At 49.7% G+C, this 24,671-nt stretch overlaps 1 protein-coding gene across 13 annotated transcripts in view; it reads left to right on the plus strand.

The window, feature by feature from the left end:
- The first annotated feature begins 483 nt into the window (after positions 1–483).
- CAMTA1 (calmodulin binding transcription activator 1) overlaps positions 484–24,671 on the plus strand; it is a 731,085-nt gene continuing 706,897 nt past the window's right edge. For 11 of the 13 annotated variants that reach the window (XM_036228241.1, XM_036228246.1, XM_036228257.1 and 8 more), the window contains exon 1: positions 620–735. In XM_036228241.1, coding sequence (XP_036084134.1) covers positions 691–735 — 45 coding nt within the window. In that variant the 5' untranslated portion in view covers positions 620–690. Of the gene's footprint in view, positions 736–24,671 lie in introns of all 13 variants that reach the window. The other 2 variants (XM_036228256.1, XM_036228258.1) reach the window with 2 other exon arrangements.

Genomic DNA, 24,671 nt, shown 5'->3' on the forward strand with positions numbered 1-24,671 from the left:
GCCGGCCCCTGTTGTCCCCTGGCTGCGGCAGGCTGTGGGATCCCGGAGATCCCGCCGCGTCCTCCACTGCCACCGGGACCCCACGCGCCGGCAGCGGCTTCCCCGGGAACGTCCTTCAGCCCCGGGAGCACGCGGGAAAAGCCCCAGCGCGCCAATGAACGACCGCCTTCCTCATGACGGTCACGCTCAGAGGCGGGGCTTCCCTTCGCCGCTCCCTAGTTCCGGGAACCCCCTTTGATTGGTCTGGACGGCCTGGGAAACACTGCAGTAATGCCCAATCAAAACGCCACATCTCAGCCTCGAGGAAATATTCCGTGTGAGCCCCTTTCTGATTGGAAAATTCCTTTGGGTTTTGGCCATTGGGAAGCTTTGTTTAGGTCTGGAAGGCGGGCTTTCCTGGGAGTGGGTGGGGAGGGGGCGTTGATTCTTGACCAATCCTTTCATTCCGTTGGGTGGTGACCAGCCAATGGGGCGGATAGATAGGACGCTCCTCCCGGAGAGTAGTGAGACCCCTGGTGCGGGCCGATTGGTGGCGGGAGCGAAGAGTGGCAGCCGCGCAGCCCAACCGGCACAGTGCGTGGGCCGCGGGGCGGGGCCAGGGCGGGTGCGCGGCGGCGGCGGGGTGGCTGGGCCGGCGGCGGCGGCGGTACGAGGCGCGCGCTCGGGGTCCCGGTCGCGAGGAGGAGGAGGATGTGGCGCGCGGAGGGGAAATGGCTGCCGAAAACAAGCCGGAAGGTAAGAGCCGGAGCGCAAGGGTCGGGGCGGCGCGGCGGGCGGCGGGACCCGGCCCCGCCGGACATCCCGGGCATCGGCGGCGCCGGGCGGGAGCGCGGGGGCGCGGCGGCGGCGGGCGCCCCGGCCAGGGAGGGGGCGGCGGGCGGGGGGCGGAGCGCAGCCGGGTCCTGAGGTGACTCGCGGGGCGGCGGAGCGCGGCGCCGCACACCCCTACCCGGGGGCGGGCAGGGCCGGAGGGGCGGGGGGCCGGCGGGCGGGGGCCGGGCCCAGCGAGGAGGAGGAGTCGGCGGAGGGAGGGCCGGCGCCTCCCCCACCCGGACCGGGCATCCCCGCGGCTCCCGGGCCCGCGGCGCGGCCCCCGCTCCCCGCCCCCCGCGCCGGCCTGGTGGGGGCCGCGGGGCGGAAAGTTTATCCGCCTCGGGCCCCCTCCGGCCCCGCGCCCCACTGCCCCGGGCCGGTCCCCGTCGGGGCACGGCTGGCGCTCACCCGCGCCGTCCCTGGCTCCTGGGCGGCAGGGCCGGGCGGTCTCTGTCCAGCATCACCCTCGAGCCCCGTGGGCGCCTCCCAGAGCCCGCGGGGTCCCTGCGCTTCTCCCCACCAGGGGGACCCCCTCCTGCTGAGCGTCCCCGGGCAGAAGGGCCGCGTGTGACCCCTCCCCCTTCCCTTCCTGGGAGGGGGCCTGCGCAGCGTCCCCGCCCCTGGTAGTCGTTCCCATCCTACTCTTGCCCTTGCACCCCTCGCAGCCGGGAGGGTGGGGTCTCGGTTTCTATGGCAAGTGAGGATCTCCATACTCCCTTGCCCTTTACCTTCTGTGACCCTGATCCTTCTTTGGCAGAGGGGTCTGTCTCGTCCTCTCATCTTCTGTGGAATCTTTCGGGGCCTCTGCACACCATCTATTGACCCTTTTGCCAGGACAAGGGGACTTGGGCTACTCATGTTCTTCCCTCACCCAGTGGGTAGCGGGGGCCTGGGCAGCGCTGAAGTCATTTCTAAATGGGAAAGCAGATACTTCGTGCAGATTAAGCATCATCTCCGCACACTTTCCGGGGTTGGGGTGAGCTCATTTCCTGAATACCCTCTGAGTTGCCCTCTTTTTCTTACGGGAGAAACCGAACATGCCAGGGCACCTTTCCCGGTTTGTCTGTCTCCCTTGACATGCTCTCTGTCCTCGGAGTTACTGGTCTGGGTGAGGGTGGGTGCCCCAGCAGATGTAGGGCAGGGCTTCCATTGTGCCTCCTACTGGAGTCGGAAGGGGCGGCGATAATTACTCTGATGTCTGAGAAAACCAGGGTATAATTTTGCTTCCAAGTTTGCTCTTGCCCCTTTAGGCTGGGGCAGCGTTCACCAGTTGACGTTACCCCACGAAGAAGAGGGTCGTGCGCCCTTGTTTTTTGGTGTTCCAATTACTGCCTTCAGTGCAGTAAGAACCAGACTTTGTACACCCTACATTCAAGAGTCTTTGAACCTTCCCTGGAAATAAACTTCCTATTTCTTTTTTAGGAGAACTCATATTCTCCTTATGGCTTCTGTTTCCCAGTCAGCCATATTTAGTGAGCCTGTTACCTTGACTTTTTCTAATTTTCTTAAATTGTATTCATGTTGGCTGGATAAGAAGAAGCCATATGCCTTTCCATCCAGAAAAGGGAGTGTAGACACCCATGTCGCCCACGTGCCTTAAAGGAAGGGATTGCTGATGTGTTCCATGTCGTACTAGAACCTTCCTTTGGCCCTGGGGTTGTCCCTCATGGGATCCAAACATTTCTTTTGGTCTTGTAGCTTTCAGGTGAGGGGGACATTTGGATGCTTTTTATTTTTTGCTACTCAGGTTCTCTTTTGGCTAAAAAAGAGATTATCGTGATGCTATGCATTTGTTTATATATACACACATGTAGGTATGTAGTCATAGATTAAATAACATTATGTATATACAGAAATTTGCAAGGTTAGATGACTACATTTCGGGTGTGTGTGGGGACCTTGGTGTGTAAGAATGTACATGTATATATATGTGGATGTATATATATATGATTCGTTGGTAATTCTTCAGGGTTAGAAGAATCAGGAGGCTTATTGATAAATCGCCAGTTCTTACCACTCTTTCATTTGTCATTTGCACTGTACTGAATAAGCAGAATGACATCCTGAGCGTTCACCACGTCCCTGAATACGTGAGTGAGGAGGGCTTGCCGGTGCACACCAGAACTTAGGCATTCTGAATCCAGGGGCGGTATTCTCCACTCGCTTCTTCATGGGGTTAAAAGTTCTCATCTGATTTCTTTACTGTCGTGTAGGGGAAGGAGATTTCATGTATTTGGGGCAAAGGATAGGAGTGGGTGAGAAGAATATGTGTTTCTGTGACAGCTAGAAATGAACGGCCGTAAATATGTCGGTTTTATTTTGGCCATTGAAATAATTGAGAGGGCTCGTGCCCGTTAGGAAGGAGAGGACCTTTGGAAGGGCCTGTGACTCTTCCTGAAAGGGTGGGAGGGATTCTCCAGGTTTTCCCTGAGTGTCAGTTTGTGTGTTTGGCTGGTTGCCCTTGGCCCTGGGGCAGGGGCAGTGATGTGAGCCTCCTCTGGTCCCCTCACTTCCTTGGAATGGTTGCTGGCTGCTGTCACTTTCGATAGGCTTCCTTTGGAGCCTCATCCTCCCCAGCAAGCTCTGGCGGACTCTGAGTCTGTGGACCTTTCGTGCTTTTCTAGCAAGGGGGACTCTCCACGGGGACACCTGAGTAAGGGGGTGGGGTTTCTGGGGGTCTGGCCATCAATAGGCCGACCTCCAGACTGTGCCCCTCAGTTAATACTCAGTTATCCAGCAGGCATATCCCCATTGCCCAAAAGTAGCACTTTTGACCTCAATTTGCTTTTTTTGGTATTTTAAAGTTTTTATATTCTTTTTATTCTGTCTGTATCTGTACCCAGCTTGATGGAATTGTATATTTTTAGGGCGTAGTATCACTGGCCCTTGGCAAACAAGAGGAGACTACCTGCCGTGCATGTCGGCGCTTGCCCCGTAGTCGTCACTTCAGTGGTGGACCTTGGTGGACCCTGGCCTGCCCCTCTCCGTAGTGCCGACTGCCTTTTGGAGGGTCCCCATCCACCGGGAGCGCCATCCCACGGGCAGCGGAAGGAAGTGGCGAAGGTTAGAACACGCTCGTGCGTAGTGTGTGAAGTCTGGCTCTTGTCTTTGAGTTTAATAGGGTTGTGCTTTCTGTGTCACCTGTCCCCATAGATTATTGGCGCCCAGCGCTTCTTACTCTTCCCGCGTACAGTGTTCTCTTTCAGTCAGCGAGGCTGGGCAGGGTCTTTTAGTGACTTTTTTATACCTGTCTGTTAGACCATCGCTGCCTCCTGCTCTTCACTCCTTCCCCCCAGCTTTTTGGACAGGGTTGGGAGGCCCCTGGGGCATATCTTCCTTGTCTTCTTGAAGACCTGACTTTTCCTGCGTCTGGGGATGTTTGGTTTCTCCGTCTCATCGTTCAGTGGATTCAGAATGTTCACGTGTACTCAGCAGCCTCTACTCAAGGTCAGGTCGGGTCGGGTCAGACTTTGCTTCTCAGAAGGGTGGGGTTGCCCTTGCTTGCTCTTTGAGACAAATTTACATATCCTGTTTATTTACGTTTTCCCATTTCTTCGGTTTTTAGGCGCCCCCCCCCCCCCCCATATCAGCACAGCCTGTTCTTTTGAGTCAGGTGGCATGATTTTAGTTCTCTGGTTCCGCCGGGCGTAGCCGTGTGCCGGGGCATTATGCTGCTCTCGGACTGATTCGGCGGTGGCCCGTCTGTGGCCTGGCATCGTTTCCCACGCCTTCATCCTTCGGGCATCCTTCGTCTCCCTCGCCTCGGGTTCGGGGGGGATAGACCTCTGCGTGTGCAGTCGTACTTCTTTGTAATTCCCTTAAGGACAAGCAGCAGAGGATGGTTCCTGTCGCCCCCCACCCCCTCGTGGCTGTGCCTGTTGCCTCCTTTGTGGGACCCTTGACTCTGTTCCTTTGGAGAGAAGTTGTTTTTACATCCACATTCCCATTAGCGAGCACATTGATGCTGGAGACCTTCGCTGAGCTTCTGTTCTGGGCAAGGATTTGGGGGAGGAGGGGGAGCGTATGTGACTTTGCTTGAGACCATAGTGGTTTGGTTAGCCTTTGAGTATGAGTGACGTTTCACTGTATCTCGTGCTTGCCTTTTATATATTCTTATAAGGGTTTCTTTTCTGAATTTTAATAGTGTGGGTCGTTATCTTACAAAAATATACTCTAAAAGCGTACCATCCCATTGAGCTTTTACCCCACCCCTGCAGGAGTGGGGGTGGTGGAGAGGGTGGAGGGCAGGCTGGGAGGCATCGAGTTGCTTTCCTCCACACTGTGTGTGTGTGTAGAAAAAAGTAAGGTCAACCTTCTTTCTGAATGTCTAGGCATAACTTTGAGGTCATTTAGCTGTATGGTTGGTTGGAGTGCTTGTTTAACATTTGAACAGCAGCATCCTGGGCATTATATAGGACATAAAATCAAATGCGTCCTTAATAAAAGGAAGTGGGAGAGGAATAATTTTCTTTTAGGATTAACTGATTTGTTTCATATTATCAGGTAGTGAGAACCGTGTGAGCTGCTGTTACATTTCCACTGCTAGAAGTATTATATCTAAATTTAATGCCCGATTGTGGTGCCCATTCATAATTTGATATCATCACATTATCGCTGCTTTTGTTTCTTTTATGACTTTTAATACTTTATGCTTTCTAATGATACTGTTATTTGTGTCTTTTTTTTTTTTTGATAGTCTCAGATTTATTTTTGGATGTAGGTATGTATGGTAGACATGATGATGACAATGATGGTAAAGAATTAACCTTTTGCACTTTTTCTTTTCTATGTTGTTAGCTTTCCCCTCCATAATGTCTGTAGAAACCAATTCTGCTAGGATTTCCTGATTGTCTTATGTAGTTTGGTAGTGTCCTTTATTCCTGTGACTGAATATTTTTTGTGATGACAAGCAAAGTGTGTTTCTTTCGTATATCCATTATAACAGATCATTTTCTAAATTGTTCTGGATCTTCTAGAATCACTTACCAGGCCCGCCCCCCCCTTTTTTGATGTTTTATACGACTTAAATCCTACCCCCTTTTCTTTCCCACATAGAGGTTTCTTTATTTCCCATGCCATTATTATTATGAAAAGGTATTTGTAGCTCTGCTGTATTTATAGCCTTTCTGTCATTCAGTAAAGAGGGGTGCCCATCATCCCTTTTGTCCTGCAGTAAGAGGCATTGTTACTTCTTGTTCCCTTAAGGATAGGGTGATGGAATGGGGTTTAAACCACAAGGCAAGGGGTGATAGTAATCTTTGTAATTGGATAACGTCCCAGTGTGAAACACTGTGTCCTTCAGGTGTCTGGGCCTCCCCAGTGTAGGATTTTGGAAATTTGTTTTTGCTGCATTTAGCCATCCTTCTGTTTCTGGCTTGATAACAGTAAATTTCTTCGGGCAGAGCCAACTAGTATACTCATTTGGGACCTTCGTTCACAAGGATGTGTGGGTCTTCTAACGTTGCTTTGCCTGTTATGGTGCTATCTTTAGTTTTTGGTGTGTTTGAGTAAGAAGTGTTCTTGCTGTCTACTTCTTTGCCCATATAGCATGAATTAGAGTGCATGGTCATTCACTCTGTTTTCAGATTATAGTGTGTACCTATCTGTCCATTTTTTTTTTTTTTTCCAGCACCTAATCAGGTTCAGGGTATAGGTTGATCAGACACTTTCAGATCCTCGTATTTTGTGCCATCGTGGGTTTTGTGTTCATCAGTCCTGTGCTTAAGATATGTTAAGAGGGTCTTGTAAACATGCAGCTGGTCTTCCATCCTTTGATATTCGTCATGTATTTATAAGAAAAGTGTTTTTCTGTATGTATTGACAATGGACTGCAGTCCCCAGTTTTTTTATAAAGTGGGACAAAGTAAAGGGTGGTTTTCTTTTTTCTTCTTTTCCCTATCAGTATGCTGGCTGTGTATTTCTAAGGTTGTATTGCATCTTTCTGCTTTGAACGCCATTGCTTGTAGAAGGTCATGGGCCTCCTTGTGTAAAGATTGGTAATGCTTCCTGAGCATTTTTTAGCTCATTACCCTGGACTAAAAAAGAAATATTTTGTACCCCACTGCAAACAGAGGCCAGGTGTCAGCCACATTACTTCCCCTTTCACTCTTCTTTTTAGAGGATTGTTCATTTACTGTCATCTGATTGACATATCATAAGATGGAATGACCAGGGATATTTTTTAAATGATTCTTCTACATTATCCCCAATGTTTTGCTTATTCTTGGGAGGGTTGCATGTTCTCTTCTACACGAGTTTTTTGCTCGTTTGCAAAAATGCATTCCCTTTTTGCCTTTAGATTTAGCCAGGCCTTCCAAGTCATGTAACGTAGCCCTTCCCGAGACTGCTAGCAGAGGGTGACCGCGCGGGAGGTGAGCTGGCTGGGGCTGTCCGTACTCCTCACTCTGCTCTCTGCAGTCCGGTTTGGGAGTTCCAGGTGCCTGGAACAGTGACACGCCTGGGAAGAAATGTTTGAGACTGCGTTCTTAACAGCTTTAAACATGTTACTACCTGGAGACTAATTAAGTGGCATCGCTGTCACCATGAATCTCACTTCTGAATGTCATCCAAAATCTCTCCCCCATCTTCTCTCAAAAAAGAAAAAAAAAATCCAAAACAGCAACCATCACAAAATCCCAACAGAGCGAACAGGGAAGGCCAGCGCGGACTGCTCTGCTGTCCCGTGCAGCCACCAGCTTTGGACGTGCTGCTGAAGTGATCCTTTCTGTACCCACAGCCTTCAGTGGGGTGACATGTAAAAAGCCTTTTGGAATGCAGAGCAGTCATTTAATAGACCTCGTTCTTTCCTTTTTTCCTTTTCAGTCACCACAAGGTAAGATTGGTGGATTTAGTCCCTTAAAAACACTTGCAAAGTGGATCATTTTTCCTTCTTCGTCTTATAATAATAGTAAGTTACTATGTCCCCACTTTTGTGTCCAACACATGAAGAAACGGAAAGCTCCCTCCCAGTAAAAGTGGTCCGATAAGTCAGGACCTGGACTTGCTGCAGCCTGCGTGTTATTGTGGAGATGATTTATACTATCTGCTAAATCTACGTTTAATAAGATGTGCTCGTGTGTTGTATTAGAATGACACTCGGATACAACTAGAGGTGGTCCAGCAAGCGAAAAGAAGGAAAGAAAGAGAAAAGCAAAGTCTTTCTTTATGATTTTGAAAAACAGACATCTTTTTTTCCTTCATCGAGGTTGATTTAAATTGCCAGGAAGCATTTCTGAAAGTATGGTAATACAGTCAAGAATTAATCTTTTTAAAACTTAGATTTGGATTTTAATCCTTGCCTGGAAAGTATTTCTGAGGACGTATGTGCCTCATTGGTTTTCTGGGGCACTTGGATAGCAAACCATTTGGAAGTGATAAAAAGTAATTGGTAGAGAGTGTGAAATTATTAAATAGAAAAAAGATACAGTAGTGAAGAAATTATTTATTGTTAAAAATAATCTCAAAGTGATGATTGGAAGTGTCAATCTAGATATTCTAAGGAAAAATGGAACATTGATGTACTGCCCATGTTGAAATCGGCTCGGGTACCTATTGTACAAAACACTCCCGAAAATGCGATGCTTAGAAGATAAAGCAGTTGACGGGATTGATTATTTAAAAATGTTAAGTGTTTTTTCTCTTTTAAAAAAGTAATTAAAATAACCCTTCTTAGTGAAGAAAATGTAAACTTTAATGGAAGTTCAGAATGAAACATTTAGAAAGTGAAGATCGAAGATAAGGACTTTTTATTGCAAATCCACAAGGGGGTAGTGATGTTCTATCAGAGATATTCGTGGTGGAGCTGTGAGGCGATCTCTTTTCATACCGTAGATTTACAGATAAAACTGGTCTGTTTGCATTTTAACTTAATGAGATCTTCTTTATAAAATGTTCATTGGCAAAATTATTTATCACTTAAACATTTTAAACATCCATTTTGGGCGAATGGCTGTTTTAAACCATGTGAGTGGTAAAGAGGAGAGAATGTCCTTATAGTTTTGTGCCTGGAGAGGTCACCAAGGACCTGAGGGTCACTTCTTTCCTAAGAGCGTAGTAATCTTACATTTCCTGGGAAACGTTGGGAATCTAGGAATCAGTTACTTAAGTACCCTGAGTAAAAAGGATTTTGGTAACTCGTGTCTAAACTTCCTAGGAGTCCGTATTACTGGTCGTATTTTCAGTTCTGCCAAGAGATGAAAAATGCGAAGTCCATCCTGCCGCCTGCTTTTAATAGTTCTAAGTAAATCACGATTTTATAATCTTTTTAAAAATTAGTTATTGCATCATTAGATAAAAGTATTTTTTTCCCTCTCACATAAATGTTCCAGTAGCTTGCCCGAGGTCATGAACCCCGCCCGGTTATGCTCAGAATTGCCCAAAATTGGGATGGTGTGGCAGTGCGGGGCAGTTCTCGGGGAAGAACTAAAACTAGCTACGTCGTGGGCTCTCTTTTGGATGAGACGGCACGTGGCGGGATGGGACCGCATTCTGCTTACGTAGCGACAACTAATAACATCTTTAGAAATACCGATTTTAACGTTAATATGAAATAGTTCCATGGTTTAGAAGCCATGCTCGTTTGTGGCGTACACTTAGTGTATTTTTCATCTCTGATCTGGGGAAAAGATTGTCAATACAGCTTTTTTCTCTCTTTCCTCTTAGTCTTGGTCTGAGCAAGGGCTTTTTCTGCTAAATGACTGGTGATTTAACACCCCCGAAGAAACCCCGTTTCTTCACAGACTACCCCAGGCTCTGCTGGGAGCTGACTATGACGTCAGCATTTTCATTCATGAATTTGATTTTTCTAAATCTCTTCTCTTGCTTTGCATTCCCGAGTGGACTTGTGGCACATGCACAGATCAGCTTACCATCAGCCAGCCCATACATCAGCGATAAAAGGTAAAACAGAAGATAAGATGCCGGAGTTGTTTCGATGGCGCTGGAGATGGCTTGTGCTGATTCGCATCAGTGTAGTTTGGGCAGGGTTTCTGGCGAAACAGATTGAAGCCTAAAAACAGTCAGTTTAATTATCTCATGGTTTCGTGGATCGAGCTGTGTTGTGAACATATTGACACTACATTTCTGTTCTCCCATGAAGTTCAGAGACCCAGCCTGTAGCTCCTTTGTTGGAGCATTCTGCTTTATTTCAACTAAATTGGAGCATTCTGCTTTATTTCAGAGAGGTTAGGCTTGGAGATTAAATTATGTTGTACCCAGATGACTTTTGGAATGCATTTGGATTTTTTTTCAGGGGGGCATTTTGTCGCTCTTAAAATATTTGAAAGGGCTTTGTTCGAAGCGCGCATTTTCAGTAGGTCGTAGTTATTTTTGCTGCATACGCAGCTCAGCGGCCCTTCTGTTGGCTTGGGTTTCGTCTCCCCTGGATCGTACACTCACGGCGCTGTCGACTCCAGTTTCTCCTCCAGGGAGGTCACTGCTTGGAACTTAGTGCTGCGTGAGAGCAGTTCTGGAAGAAATCTTATTTGGAGTTTTCCTCTGCAGGGCCGAGTTTGAGGCCGAGCCTCCGGCGTCTGGCGTCTTTCGAGCCTCCTGTAGTTGATGAATGGTGAGCTTTACAAAAGTTCATTTTCTCTGCTTTCTTGGGGGTTTGTTGACTTCCTAGATATTTAATTGCCAAGAAACATTTAGAAATAAAATGCATTATATTTAGAAATCATTTTAGCTCAGTTACAATTTCTGGTGAAGGTAGGTGATTCAAACTGCAGCCAATTCGATTGAGACCCAGTGTTACTCCTGAGATGATGTTAAACCTCCTGACAGCTCAGAGACCGTCCCCTCCCCCCTTCAGTGACGCGAGAGCTCTGTGTTCCTTTAGGTTGAACCAGATTGTCTGATGGGGAACAGACACGTGGGGTCCGTTACGTAGCTTTCTCCTTTAAGTAGATGCTCTAAGAAAAAACAGAAGAGCAGGGAGACACGAATAAGCATGTGAAGATGACTTAATGACATTATTTTTTCTAAGAACTAGTTTTTAAATTACTTAAATATAATTTCCAGGAAGGATTCCAATTATACATACTATTGAAGAAAGGAATATTTAATGGAGGAGGGTCTCTGTAAACGCTCCCTAATTTCCAAAACCGTGTACCGCTGGAGGATGTATGAGAAGTTCTGGGTTTCGATATCAGATTTCACAGCATTGGGAAGACTGCCGAAGTATCGGCGTCATCCCTGTGCCCTGCCCTGACCCAGGCGGTGCGAGACGAGCCCTCTGGCCACGACGGCTTCGGTTTCCTATGGGGCCTTCAGATAAGCCGACCGTGACTCCCAGCTTGGACTCTTCTCTTTCAGTGGCTGGGAACACTGGTGACCGGGACCAGGGACCCCAGCCAGGCGTGCATTTTCTGCTATCCTCGCTGCCACTACGGCAGCCAGGGGCTAGAAGCCTCTTTCCTTGGCCTCTCCACCTCCTCTTCTTTACCAGATACTACCTCATCACTCTTGGTTCTGGCACAGCTTCTCGTCTTGTTCTTCCCTGACGTTAGCCCTTGTGTGATGAGTTGCTCGGTAATAATTCGGTGGGGACTCATGCTGGGTAAAGGGTTGTCCTAGTGGTGACCTTCGATGTTCCCTCCATCTCGACTCGTGATGATAAAAAAATGAAGTTTGCTCTTTGGAATGTCGCTCTGTGGCTTTCCTTGCTGGTTGCGCAGCTGCTCTGTTCTGTGTAACTGTCTTTTTCTTTTGGGGTACCTGCTCCAGGTCTAGAATATGTTGGCCGTGTGGGAGGCAACCGAGCTGTAGTCCCTGGAGCACCTCCTTTGTGGTGTGTGTAGAGGGCTGCATTTTCTAGGTCTAACACGTGACTTTAAAAATGTAAAAAGTTGTTAGAGTTGCTAAAAAAATGCACAGCACAAAAATGTTCATTCTGCTGAATGAATGTGTGTGACATATTTAAGCACTTTATTCTGATACGGATGAGTGTTCATAGTTTTGGAAAAATAGACTCAAATAACGTGATTACCAGTGGAAAAGTGTCTGCTAACCTCAGACTTTTTTATGTTTTAAGTAGTAGTATTTATATTCATTTAGTTGTGTTTTCTGGAGTTGATTAATATAACTGCTATTGAGATGTATCGATTGCTAGTAATTCAGTAAATAACTTCGTACTGAGAAAGTGGAGAGGACCGGGGAGCTGCAGTGGGTCCGTGTCATCGATCATGACACGTGTCTGTGCTCGGACACACTCCCCAGGCCGCTCCAGGCCTGGCGTTTGGAGAGGCCTTGAATGTAAGTTGTTGTTTGAAAGTTTCGTTCATAGTTAAAGCTACTGAGGGGCAAGGTGATATTCCTGGTGCTCTTGCCAGCATTCTCTGCCTTGTCTTTCCTGTTTGCCGTTACGAAAGGTGCTGGCTGAACTATTTGCTTCGACAAAGCTTCTGATGGCGGTCTCTTCCTCATTTAATTTTATTGACAGAGGCTGTGTGTTTAAAAAGCAAGCTGTGACAAGCAGACGGTGGCGAGTAGGTACTCAACAACGTCAAGTACTTGTCTTCCTTTCCAGGGGTCCTCCAGAGATTGATCATAGGTGGCTTGACCAAAGTCGAAGCCGGAGGTTTATTCCGGGTGTCCTGGGAGGCGAGGAGCATCCGTCTTTCGCTCCTGAATCTGATTATTCTGCATCTGACCCTTGGCTGTCTGTATGGTGTCGTCTGATGCAAATCCGGTGATAGTGGCAACCTTTCTACCTGGGCTGAATACCCTTGACAGCTGTTATCTGTCCTCTCCAGGTATTTTTAGTCTCCAGCCGCATGTCTGGAGGAACCGGGGATGAATCTAGCGGCCCTGGTGCCGCTCCAGGTTGTTGCGGGCGCTCTCCGCCGCCTTCTCAGCAGCCTGCCACGGCGCCGCCTCTGATGGGGCGCTTTGCCCTTGTCGTTTGGTGAAGCACCGTAGACAGAAGTCACTTTTTCAAATAAGAAGGAAAGTCATTATTTTCAGAATGCTTTTAAAAATCAACAGTGGCCAGCGGTGACAGTCCCAGCAACGTGAACGTGCTTAATGCCCGGACGAAGTCGTGTGCTCAGGAAGGGTTACAGTGGTAAATCTTATGGTACGAATATTGTACCACAGTTAAGAAAAAAAAACTCCAGATGGATTCAAAGCCTAATGAAGAAAGTAGCCCTGCCGTACTCAGAGGTCCATAGCGGTTCCTTCGCATTGCCCCAAGGGCGAAGGCTGTGCACACACTGTCAAGATCAATCAGTCTCTGTCTCTGTCTGTCCCTGTGTCTGTCTGTCTGTCTCTCTCTCTCACACACATACACACTAAATAAGAACTGGCGTCCAGGCTCTGAGGTCCCTTTATACAGAAAGTGGACACTCGGACACTCGGCCGCTCGAGGCGGGGGCGGGGCGTGAGCAGTGCGGTGGCCAGGAACGCAGGCGGCTCAGGGGGCGGGGGCGGGTTTTCCGTGGGGAGAGCAGAGGCAGCCCCAGCCTCCCACGAGCGAGGCCCGGCCCGCCTGGGAGCTGGACCTGGAGAGTCTGGCGTCGGGCTTTCCCCGGGGACCTGGGGGCCGAGCTGGGGTCTCTTCTGCGGTGCCCGGGCCCGCCCTTCCCGCTGGCTCCGTGCGCGCGAGGTTTTTTCCGCTTCGCGTAGCTGCCTCGCTCCCCCACAGTCTGCGTGGAACGTGGCCCGCCGTGGACCCAGTCATGACTCCTGCGTGTCCCGACTCTAGTTCCAGTGCTCGCCAGCATCTGGCGCTGGGCTCTGTGGCTCGACCCCTCTCAGCCAGTTGCTTGGTGTCCCTAGGCCCAGGCGTTCACCCTGCTGCAGGGGACCGTCGGAGGGTTGGTCAGGTCTCTGGACTGCTGGTCATGTAGACAGGTGCGGGGCCAAAGGTGATTGTGTGAGAAAGGGACCGTCGCGGGGGGCCCGGCGCCTCCTCCTGGGTCCCTCAGACAGGGTAAGAGAAAGAACGTAAACCGCAGCGTGGATTTCGGAGGCTCGGTTGCCGCGGGGGGGACGGGGGTTGGTTGGGGTTGGGGGTTGGGGGGGAGGGGGGGTGAGCTCTCTGCAGAGCACGTGTTCATGGAGCTGCGGACACGAGGCCCGGTGTCCTCAGCCACCAGCTGGGCGGGTGTGGGGAGCATCGGCGGTGGCCATCGTGACTGCCCAGGGGCTGTGCTTTGAGTGGCGGCGAGGCGGGCAGCACACGGTGGGCCGAGGTGGGCGTGCAGTCTTTGCCGCGCATGCGTTCTCAGGCAGAAGCAGGCAGTTTCGGGGGTGTCCTTGTCATCTGCAGTTTCCCGCGGTTGGGATACTTGGGTGGGCGTCCTCGCTTTCCCCTTGTTGGCCACTGAACTTGAAAGGTTGGGGATGCGTGTCCTTAGTGAGAAAGGGGGACATTGCCTCGGAGGATCGAAAACAGCCTCTGTTGAAACACGTGTGGCCACAGGTGTGTTCATTCATTGGGCTTTTCCCTGGCGTACCCTCCCTGCCTCTAATCTCTGTTTTTTCTTGATTGCTCATGGCGGAAGGAGGATACAGAATTGCAGTGGACAGGTGGAAGCCTGTGACCGAGCAGTAGTTTGGACGTGCCGTGTAAAGGACTAATAGCCTGCACACCATTGAGCTCTCAGAATACACAGCTGCTTAGAAATTGATGTTTCATAGTCGTGACCTTGAGTATATTCAGAAAGCAACACTTATTTTGTTCTGCTCAACAGAAGAGGGAAGTAAATGTTTGAAAAGCAACTACCACCAGAGTAGTAGTAGTTAAAGGGATTTGATTCCTTTATGATAACAACTCTATTGTGATATAGCTCATCTACCCTAACAGTCACCCTTTTAAAATACACAATTCAGTAGTTTTTAGTATATTTATACAGTTGCGCAGCTACCCCCCCCCCCCCGCCACACACACACACCCGATTCCAGAACATTTTCGACGCCAGAAGAAACCTCTACCCATCGGTGGCCTCCCTCCCGTGCTCCCTCCCCCAGCTGGAGGCAGTCAGCCATCTTCTGTCCATCCCATGGATTTGCCTCTTCTGGACATTTGATATAAACGGAATCCTACAATATGCGGTCTCTGCGACCGGCTCCCTTCCCTTTGCATGTTTTCAGGCTTCATCTGTGTTGTAGCCTGTAGCAGAGTCTCATTCCTTTTCCGATGGGAGGATCCTCTGCTGTCTGGATAGACCACGTTGTATTTATTCACCAGTTGATGGACATTCAGGGTTATTCCACTTTCTGGGTATGAATCATGCCGCTCTGAACATTGCACACAGGTTTTTGTGCAGACGCATGATTTTAGTTTTCTTAGGTATGTACCCAGGAGTGGAATTGTTGGGTCTCGTGGTAACTCTGTGTTTGGGGGACTGCCAGACCGTCTTTGAAGTGGCCGCATCATAACACGCTCCTGCCAGCAGTGGCTCTGGTTTCTCCACGGCTTTGCTAACGATGCTCGGTATCTGTCTTTTTGATTACAGCCATTCTTGTGGATGTAAGTGGTATCTTATTGTGGTTTTGATTTGCATTTCCCTAATGACTAATGACGTTGAACATCTCTTCATTGCTTATTGTCCATTTGTGTCTGCTTTGGAGAAATGTCTGCTCAGGTCCTCTGCCCATTTTTGAATTGAGTCATTTGTTTTTTGTTGTTAAGCCGTAGGAGGTTTTTTTTTTTTTTTTTTTTTTTTTTTTTTTAATGTATTCTGGATATCAATCCTTTATCAGAGGCATGATTTGCACATATTTTCTCCCATTCTGTAGATTATCTTTTTGCTTTCTTGATAGTGTCTTTTGAAGCATAAAAGTTTTGCAATTCAACTAAGTTTACCTGTTCGTTCTTTTGTTGCTCGTGCTTTTGGTGTCATAATTAAGCCATTGCCTATTCCAAGGTCATGAGGATTTACACCTATGTTTACTTGTAAGAGTTCTATAGTTTCAGCTCTTACATTTAGGTCTCTGGTCATTTTCAGTTAATGTTTTTGTATGTCGTGGGGTAGGTCATTCTTTTGGATGTGGCTGTCCAGTGCCATTTGTAGAAAAGACCTTTCTTTCCCCGCTGAAGTCTCTTGGCGCCCTTGCTAAAAATCAATTGACCATGAACGTGTGGGTTTAATTTTGGAGTCTCGATTCGAATCCATTGATTTGCATGTCCCTCCTTATGCTATTACCACGCCGTCTTGGTTACTGTAGCTTTGTAGTAAGTTTCGAAATCGGGAAGTGTCTGTCGTCCAACTCTATTCTTTTTCAAGATCGTTTTGGCTCTTCTTGGTCCTTTGCATTTCCACGTGAATATTAGGATCAGCTTGTCAATTTCTACAGAAAAGGCCATTTTGATATTGGTAGAGATTATATTAAATCCGCAGATCTATTTGGGGATTTTTAATCCTTTTTATGGCTCTGCTATTTGTTTGGGAACTACTAGCTAACTCAAGCACCCAAGTGTCTTGCCTTAAAAAAATTGTTTTTTAATTTATTACTACAATAGGCTGCCTTGGTGAGACATCATAATTCACTGTTAGGCCGGAATTGGACTTTTCAGGTTCCAGGAGAGCAAATAGCTAACTCATGCAGCCTGTAGGTTGGCTTTTTGTGGTGTGTGTTCTTTTGATGTCAAAGTTTGCTGATGTCTTGAATATTTAGAAAAAATGTGGTGTTCTGGTTAACACTCGTTCTGATTAATAGAGAATGAGCAGATTCTGTATGTGAACATTTATCAAAGACTTAGAATATGTTACCGTAAAGTTTACATTAAAGTTTTTATGATGATGATAACTATTATTGTATCAGAAGATGTTTTAGGATCTGTAGCCCTGTGGGGGCCGTGTGAATATCAGTTATTGTTGCATTCTTAAGGCAGTTCATTTACTCAACAAATGATGATACCGCCCTAGGCACAGAGGACGGGCATAGCCCCTGCCCTCAAGGGGCTAATGAGGAGCCGGCTGTTAGTGCCGTGCGAAATTCCAGCTGATGGCTGTGAAGGGATTTATATGAAGGGAAGGGCAGCGTATCGCAAAGGGATTGGACTAATCCGAGAGGTGGGCGAAGCTTCTTGAGCTGAGCTCCGAAGGAAAGTGAGTATTAGCTGAGTGAAAAATAAGGGAAAGAAGTTGCCGGTAACCGGATGAGCTGGTTAGTGAGATGCAGGGTTATTCTGATTGTATTTGGGCTGTTTATAGCTTTTGAGAAAAAGCATCTGAAGAATTGACTCTGATCCTTAACTGTGCCCTTTATATGTCTTATGACTTTAAGTAAGTAACTTAACCTTTCTGAATTTATTTACTTGAGATAAATAAAAACTATACGAAAACATAGAAAGCTAGGCTTTCGATTGATCATGTTCTTATGATGCAAAAATAATTTTTTGGTGACTTTCATGATTGGTTACTTAGGAATGCAATGCTGGTAAATAGAAAATTTTCTGAACATTTTTTCCTAGTCTTTGAGATTAAAATTCACTTCGGTTCCTCTACACTCTGGAAGCCTCCAGTCTGCAGGGAGCAGATACGGATGTGACTGGTTCAGGGCTGGTTGTCATGCACGCTGTGATCAGGCCCTGGGAGGAGTGGGAAGACTTCTCGAAGGGGGTGGAATTTGACCTGGTATCACTAGCAGGCAGACATGGTGGAGGACAGGGAGCCGAGCCAAGGTGCAGAGCCGGGGGAGCCCGGGGTGGCTGGGCTTCAGGGCGCACGTGTGTCCGCGAGCCCGGAAAATAGGTAGGGGTCAGGCGGCAGGGCTTGGAAAGTCCGACCGGGGGTTTTATTTTTTTAATGTAAACAGAGGAGTGGGAGGGATTGGGTGAAAGCCCGTCCTCGGTGTAGGTGCCCATACGGGCCATGCGCGTCCCTGTCCGGCTGCCTCCCCGCTCACCGGTCACGTCCGGTTCTTCTGGATTCCGAGTGTGCCAGGGCGTTGGCCTTGCGCGTCGCCGTCACTCTGACTTAGAAGGCGCACGTTTCTCCATAACGTGTACAGGACATGCTCACGTGCGCTGGGCTTTGCTAGCTCTCCTTGTGCGCTTCAGGGAGTCTCGTTTGAAAAGCTTTCTTGACCTTGGCTTTCTTCTCAGATAGGATCGTGTGCCCGTCCGTGTGCACCCACAGCACGTTGAGTTTGTGTCAGAATAGCTCGTTCACTTCTCTCTCTTCCTCAAGTAGACGTGCTTCTTCAGGGGTCAGAGACTTCAGTCCCTGGCACCCAGGATGGGCTTAGAGAGGTTTGTTGGTCGAATGAATGAGTGAGCAAAGGGGAAGGACCGGAGTTGAGAAAATAGCTCCTGGCAGGAATATCTGTAGCAGGGGGTTAGAGAAAGGAGCTAGTGTTCTGGGTCGTGTGTGTGTGCGTGTGCGTGCGTGCGTGTGCGTGTGTGTGTGTGTGTGAGGGGGGGGGAGAGGGAGAGAGAGGGAGAGGGAGTCAGTTTTGTGACTGATAGACTGTAGGCCTCGAGGGATGAGAAGGGTTGAAGATGAGTCCTAGCTTTTGAACCTCCGCAGCTGGAGTGAGGTGAGGCCATTACCTGAGATGGGGAGACTGGGAGGCATGTGTTTTGGGGACACTGGATGCAAACGTTTGGTTCTAATTGGACAATTAAAGTATATCGGGTAGACGTGATTGTGGTGGCCTTGCCATGTCCGTATGCAACAGGACTTTGGAAATGTGGGCCATAGGTTAGGGAGTTGTTCCTGTCACCTGTGTGTGTGTGTGTGTGTGTGTGTGTGTGTGTGTGTGTGTGTTTGAATTGTCAGACGGCAAAGAAGCCCTAGTGAAAGAGTCCCCAGAGTCCAGCCGCCTCAGCATGGGGCAGGGTGGAGAAGGGCGGTGAGCAGGTCTGAGGGGCAGGTGGGGGCACGCTGGCACAGCCTCTGGGGCAGTGTGGAAGCTTCATGCAGGCAGGGACCCTGTTTGCTCACCGCAGCATCTCTCTGCCTGGAGTAGCGCCCGTTGGTTAAAAGAATGAATGAGTCAGTTCAAAAGACTCAGGAGTGGAAGTCACAGTGTGAGTGAAATCGTTGGGGGAGAAGTCATTTGAGAACAGAAATGTGGTGACTACTTAACTAGTGTCACCACAGGGGAGAGCACCAGTGGGCACTGAGAAAGAACGGTCAGAAGCCAGGGATGCTAAGCGCGAGGGCTGCACGGAGGTCATGGGTTCTAACGCCGCGGAGTTTGAGTAGGATCAACATGAAGGTAGTGATTTTGCTAGTTTGGTAGTGAGTCAGGGGAGTGAGAAGGACGTAGCCAGAGGGCACGTGATTCAAGGAGTTCATAAATGCAGAATGCTGGTGAAAACGATAGTGAAATGACTGATCAAGTCCACGTTGGGGAAAGGGACCCTGGAGCCCGGGGGACTGTGGGTGTGTTAGTTTTTGGTCGCTGCTGTGATAAGTTACCATGCACCCCGTGGCGACCACAGAACACGTCGCCTGCCCGCGGGCAGGAGTGTGGGGGGCGGGGGTGGGGGCGCTGTGTCCGCTGCTTCAGGCTTCACAGGCCGCGGTCAAGGTGCTGGCGGGGCTGGAGCTTCATTCGAAGGCTCAGCTGGGGCACAGTGCTCGTCCAGGTGCACACCGTTTGAAGGATTTCTTCTTGTGGGCTGTTGGCCAGAGGCCACCCTCAGTTCCTTGCCTCGTGGGGCTCTCCAGCATGGCGGCTTGCTTCCTGAGAGCCAGCAAGGGGGAGGGTCACCTAGAAGACAGAAGGTACGGTCTGTGTCACCTAATCACGGAGTGACGTCTCATCACCTGTGCTACATTCTGTTGTTGGAAGCAAGTCATTAGGTCTGGCACACACTCAGGGGGAGGGGGTCGCACAGAGCTGAGTGTTAACCAAGAGCTGGGGGTCCCGGGTGGCCTGCCATGAAGCGTGTCTGCCATAGTGGGGGCGGGAGGGAGGACGGCACGAGGAGACCTTAGGGCAGTTCTGCAGAAAGAGGGTGAGATGGCAGGTTGAGAACTTAGCGAAGTTTTGGGGGTACAGTCCCGGTGGAGGTTCAGATAGAGCACCGCGGTGCTCGGGACCCTTCCGTGCCCTCCGCACCCCTCGCAGAGGTAGGTCCTCTCCTGTGAGACGAGTCCGCAGACCGCGTGGTACTTGCCGCCGATGCCCCCTTCTGCCGCGCCAAAGCTGAGTCACTCAGCGGCAGCGTCCTGGCCGGTGCGGTGCCTGTGCCGCCGCCTGCCGATGGTGCTGCGGATAAGCGGGCGGTGCAGGGCCGCGTTTGGCAGGGCGCGAAGGGACGTGCAGGCGAACGCATCCCGGGGCTGCTTTCCCGCGTACGTTTTCCTTGTACTCGGGTTCATCATGTTGCACCTAAATTATCGAACTGAGCGTTATTTAATACTGTGACATTTTTAGGGTCTTTTGAGTAGAGTGTTTGCTTTTGTGATAAAGGACCCCAAAGTGATGTACCTTTCAAGTCCTCGTATCTAGTTTTTATTTTTTAATTTATTTTTATTTTTTAGTTTTTAAAAAAATCGGTCCTTGTTGTTCCTTGTCACTCTTTTGCTCCTGTCTGTCAGTTTCTGGCTAGCCTTCCCCTCTTGTTTGTGGCTTTGATCGACTCTGGGCTTGGCAGCCAGGTAATTAAGCTTATTAGATCTGTGAGTAGTTTGGTAGTAATCAAGGCAGGACTCTGGACAGGAGCGCCCGTCTCGCAGTGACGCGCGTGAGCTTCCGTGGGGAGACTCTGTAAACGCCTCCCCGTGGTCCTGGCTGCCGTCCTGCTTCTGGCTGCGTGTGGCTTCGGTGAGGCTCCCGTGGAGCTGCGTTCCATTCGCCAGGTGTGGCTGCCATTTTCCTGGCGCAGAAACGTCCTTCTCTCCTTTCTTTTTGATGAGGTTTGAGTTTTTTGGGCAGCGATAGGTGAGGGGTGGCCTGCGGTTCACGTCCTTGCGGAACCAGGGGTGTGCGGGGAGCCCCAGGTTCTTGCCCACGCCCTTGGCCGGCGTCTGTGCCCTGCTGTCCCCTTCCGTGGGAAGGCATGCTCTCCGCTCCGCCACCCTGGGGGACCGCAAAAAGATTCTATACACACGAAAATGCTTGTTACACGTATACTATTGGATAGAATGCCTGCTGTGTTGGGTTGATTGTGTTGATATTTTACGGTGCTTTGTCTTTGAGGAGTTTAAAAATTGTTATCATTAGTATTAGTAATGGTTAGTGCTGCTAAAACAATGTAATTTTAAATTCTGTTTAGTTTTTTTCCAAATATGTTCTACTGGAATCCTTTCATGCAGATGTGGACGTTTAATAAGGGCTCTTTCATTACTTTCAGAATATTGAGTACACTGGCTTCCTAGCCAAATTAAATTTATGAAAATTCTGATGATACTGCGATTCATATCAAGAAAGAATAAATTTTTTCATTCTCAAGTAACTTTAAATACGCTTTACATGAATCTGGTAATAGTGAATCAATTAATGTGATTTCTCAGGTCATAAATCAGGCTTGATACGTTACAGTCCCAGCGTAAGCTTCTTAGGGCTTCAGCTGTTTTGTGGTCTGTTTTAGCTCCTTGTTTGCTTTTGAACTCAATTCTAGGTGTTGAACTCAATTTGAGAGCCTGAAATGGTTTGTGCCCCAGTTACCTCGAGGCCACCGCCTCACTTTTTTACGGAGCCTGCCTTAGTAGTGGGAAGCCAGCCACCTGTCAGACGGCCTCCTTGTGACTGGGGCACACGCTTTAATTTTGTCTCTGTCCCGTAGGAGTGTCACCAGCGTCATTATAGTAGCACTTATATTGTAAACTTCTTGAAAAGAGGCACTATGTGAGCAGAAAATCTTTTTGTGCTGCACCACTAACCTTTTGCGGTCCAGAAAAAGGATCAGGTTGCCTGCGTTTCGGGTACGTGTTGGTTTGCCAGCTTCAGAGGTCATTGGCCCTACTTTGTAGAGGTCTCCAGGGCGCAGGCCTTGTCTGACCCTGTGCAGCGTTTTGCCTGGCCGGACCGAGCTCCAGCCAGAAATGTTAGTGTTGGTTCTGTTGGTTCTGTGAACACTGGTGAGTGTTTTTACCCCCTTGGTTCTTAGTGGGTCTAGAGTAGTTTTTGTCTTATTGCTTGATTGTTCAGGGAACAGAGGATGGGTGGCGACTCGGGGTGGCCTTAGGAGACGGAGAGAGGTCCCTAAAATGACTGACTGATGGCTCTCAGTAAATCTCGACATCAGCAGGATGAGAGATGGGACCACTCTTTTTCCTTTCTGTGAACGTTTATGTCATTCATCCATGAATTAAAAAAAAAATTTTGAGCTTCTGTTATAACCCAGCCATTAAGTACTAGAGACACTGAGATGAAAAGCCAGATATCCCTTTAAGAATGCCCTTGTTTGAGTCTTATTTTGAATATGTTAGAAAAATATTTATCGGAGAAGAAAAGCTACTAGATTAGGTTAAGATGCCAAATGGCTTGAGGGATTAAAGGTGGAGTTGCAGGTTAACAGAGGACAGTTCTGAAAGGAATGACTTCTCTAATTAGAAGGAAAACATCACAAATGGCACTGTGGCCGAGACTGCGAGCTGATCACGAAATCCCCGGGCACGGAGCCAGACTGCATTTCCCAGGCACCCTTGCAATTAGGTGTGGCTCTGTGGCCAAATTCTAACCAATGGAACAGGAGCAGAGAAGTGTGCCACTTGCGGCCCGGCCCACGAAACCCTCCAAGCACCATCGTCTGTGCCTTTCTCCTCTGCCTGCTGATGCAGAAGAGCCCAGTGACCTAAGAAAGGCCCCTGCCCCAGGATGGAGGGGAGCCGCGGGGCCAGAGCGGCGGCTTGGGGGAGCGCTGTCTCCTGACCACACACACCTGTTTGGAACTTTACACGAACAAGCAGTGAATGCTCAGGGTATTTGAGCCGGGATACAGTTCATTTTGAGTGAGCCTACCTAGCTAATCTAGGAGTGATGCCTGGAATGCTAGGCGAAACGGAGTTTAGTGAAGGTGCTAAGAATTTTGGACTCTGCTTCATTTTGATTATTTATATGTCTTGTATGTACTGACTAGTGAAATTTAAGGATCAGTTTAAGTCATGGTTAAGTTTTTTAATGCATCACTTCTAATTGATGCAAGTGGTGTATTGCATTCAGTGTGGCCTCTCTCCGTCTTTGATTTAATAAGCTATGTGGGCCCTCAGTTAGCTTTAAAAGGGCTCTGTGGAGACTTAAACATTCTCAGTCCTTATTTCAAAGAACTGTAAACACAGTTTTCATCAAGCTACTTCTCTGTTCAGAAGCCTGCAATCACTTCTTATTACTAACATTTCATTTCATTTATTCCAACATCCGAAAACGGTGCACATATACGAGGACCCGGCCGTGCCGAACGCCTGCTCGGGGGTCTCTGGCGGGACACGGGCGTGGAGGAGACAGTCCAGTCTGCAGCGTGGGCTCGTGCCGCTGCCGTCTGCCCCCGTGTCGGCCGTAGTGGATCTCGGGGGTTTCTTCATCCGTGTTTTCGGCACTCCTCTGACTCCGCGGTGTGCCTTTCGAAGGCAGGTGATCCGTTTCAGAGCGTCTGTATCTCCCCTCTTGGTCACTGCCAGAGACACTGGACACTGCAAATGAACCATTCCTGTAGTTGCTTTTAATTATCTCGCTCGGATATTCAGGTATAATTTTGCACTGCAGTTTGCGTTGACAGACAGAAGTCCTTACTTAGTCCGTTAGGAATTCATAGCATGGTGGGGACGAGGCATGTTGGGGCCGGAAGGAAGGGTCTTTTCTAGATCTAATTCCTGATCTTCCAGGTCATCTGGGTCCTGAGAGTCAGGGGCAGCCCCACATCGCCGCATGGGCTTCCCCCACCTCCTCGTCTTCCTAGAGGCGCAGTCCAGGCCCCACTCAGCGGGGGAGGCAGAGCCGGCCCCTTAACGAGATACTCAGGTGACCCGCATGCGCACTGAAGTTGGAGTCGCAGTGCTCGAGGTCACCCGCCCGTTTTACTCCTGAGAAAGCCGGGGAGGCAGAGAGTTGTCCGAGTCACACAGCGAGCCACACAGCGTTCTGTTCCCATCCTTGGCTACATCTCGGAATCACTTGGGAACCTTTAAAAAGCAGCGATGCCTGGGCCCCATCCCCACATATCCTGCTGCAGCTGGTCAGGGCCGCGGCCTGGGCATGAGAATTTGAGAGCGCTGGCTAGCCGAGGGTCGCACAGCCCGCCGCCCGCCGTGCTCCCAGGGGTGCGGGCGTGCGGGTTGCCGGCCGCCGCGCCCAGCTGCCCTCCGCCGTGCGCGTCCACAAACCGCGCCGTGCCCGCCCCGTGTCGCCAGCGTGCGCCGCCACCCCGGTTCCTTTCCTGCGCAGCGTGTCTCTCACTGGCATGTACCCCACAGAAGGACCCTCTTCTGTCCTGTTTACTGCTGGGTCTCAGCCCCTAGGACAGTGTCCGGCGCAGGTCAGGAAGGAGTCAGGATAAAGAGGGGCGCATTCCAGAGGAGGCTGCTCGACGGCCCCGGCAGGGCAGGGCCCAGCGGGGTCAGTGGGAGGCTCCGGAAGGCTGCGGGGTGCGAGCGGAAGCCAGGAGTCCCGCAGGGAGTCAGGGAGGTCAGCGGGAGGGCTTGGGCGCCCACCTGTCTGACCTTGGAGCCCGTGCTCTCCCCCACCTCGCGCTGTCCCGCGCACGGAGAGGTCGGCTGTCTGCCGCCGGCTTCGCAGCTGGGGCGGCGGCTCTGCAGACCCCGGGCTCGGCGTCCTCCCCCCACGCCGAGTACGGTGACCGGGTCTCCAGGGGTTCAGTGAAAGGACCTACCTAGCTCAGAGCCTGGCCCTGGGCATTGAGCACAAGGGAGCCATTTCCTCTGTGAGTTTCCTGTGTTTCAGGCATATTCGCTTTGAGAACCTGGTTATTTTGAGGAAAGACTTTGGATTTCACTCTCAGC

This window comes from Rousettus aegyptiacus, unplaced genomic scaffold, assembly GCF_014176215.1.
Source record: "Rousettus aegyptiacus isolate mRouAeg1 unplaced genomic scaffold, mRouAeg1.p scaffold_m13_p_1, whole genome shotgun sequence".
Lineage (NCBI taxonomy): Eukaryota > Metazoa > Chordata > Mammalia > Chiroptera > Pteropodidae > Rousettus > Rousettus aegyptiacus.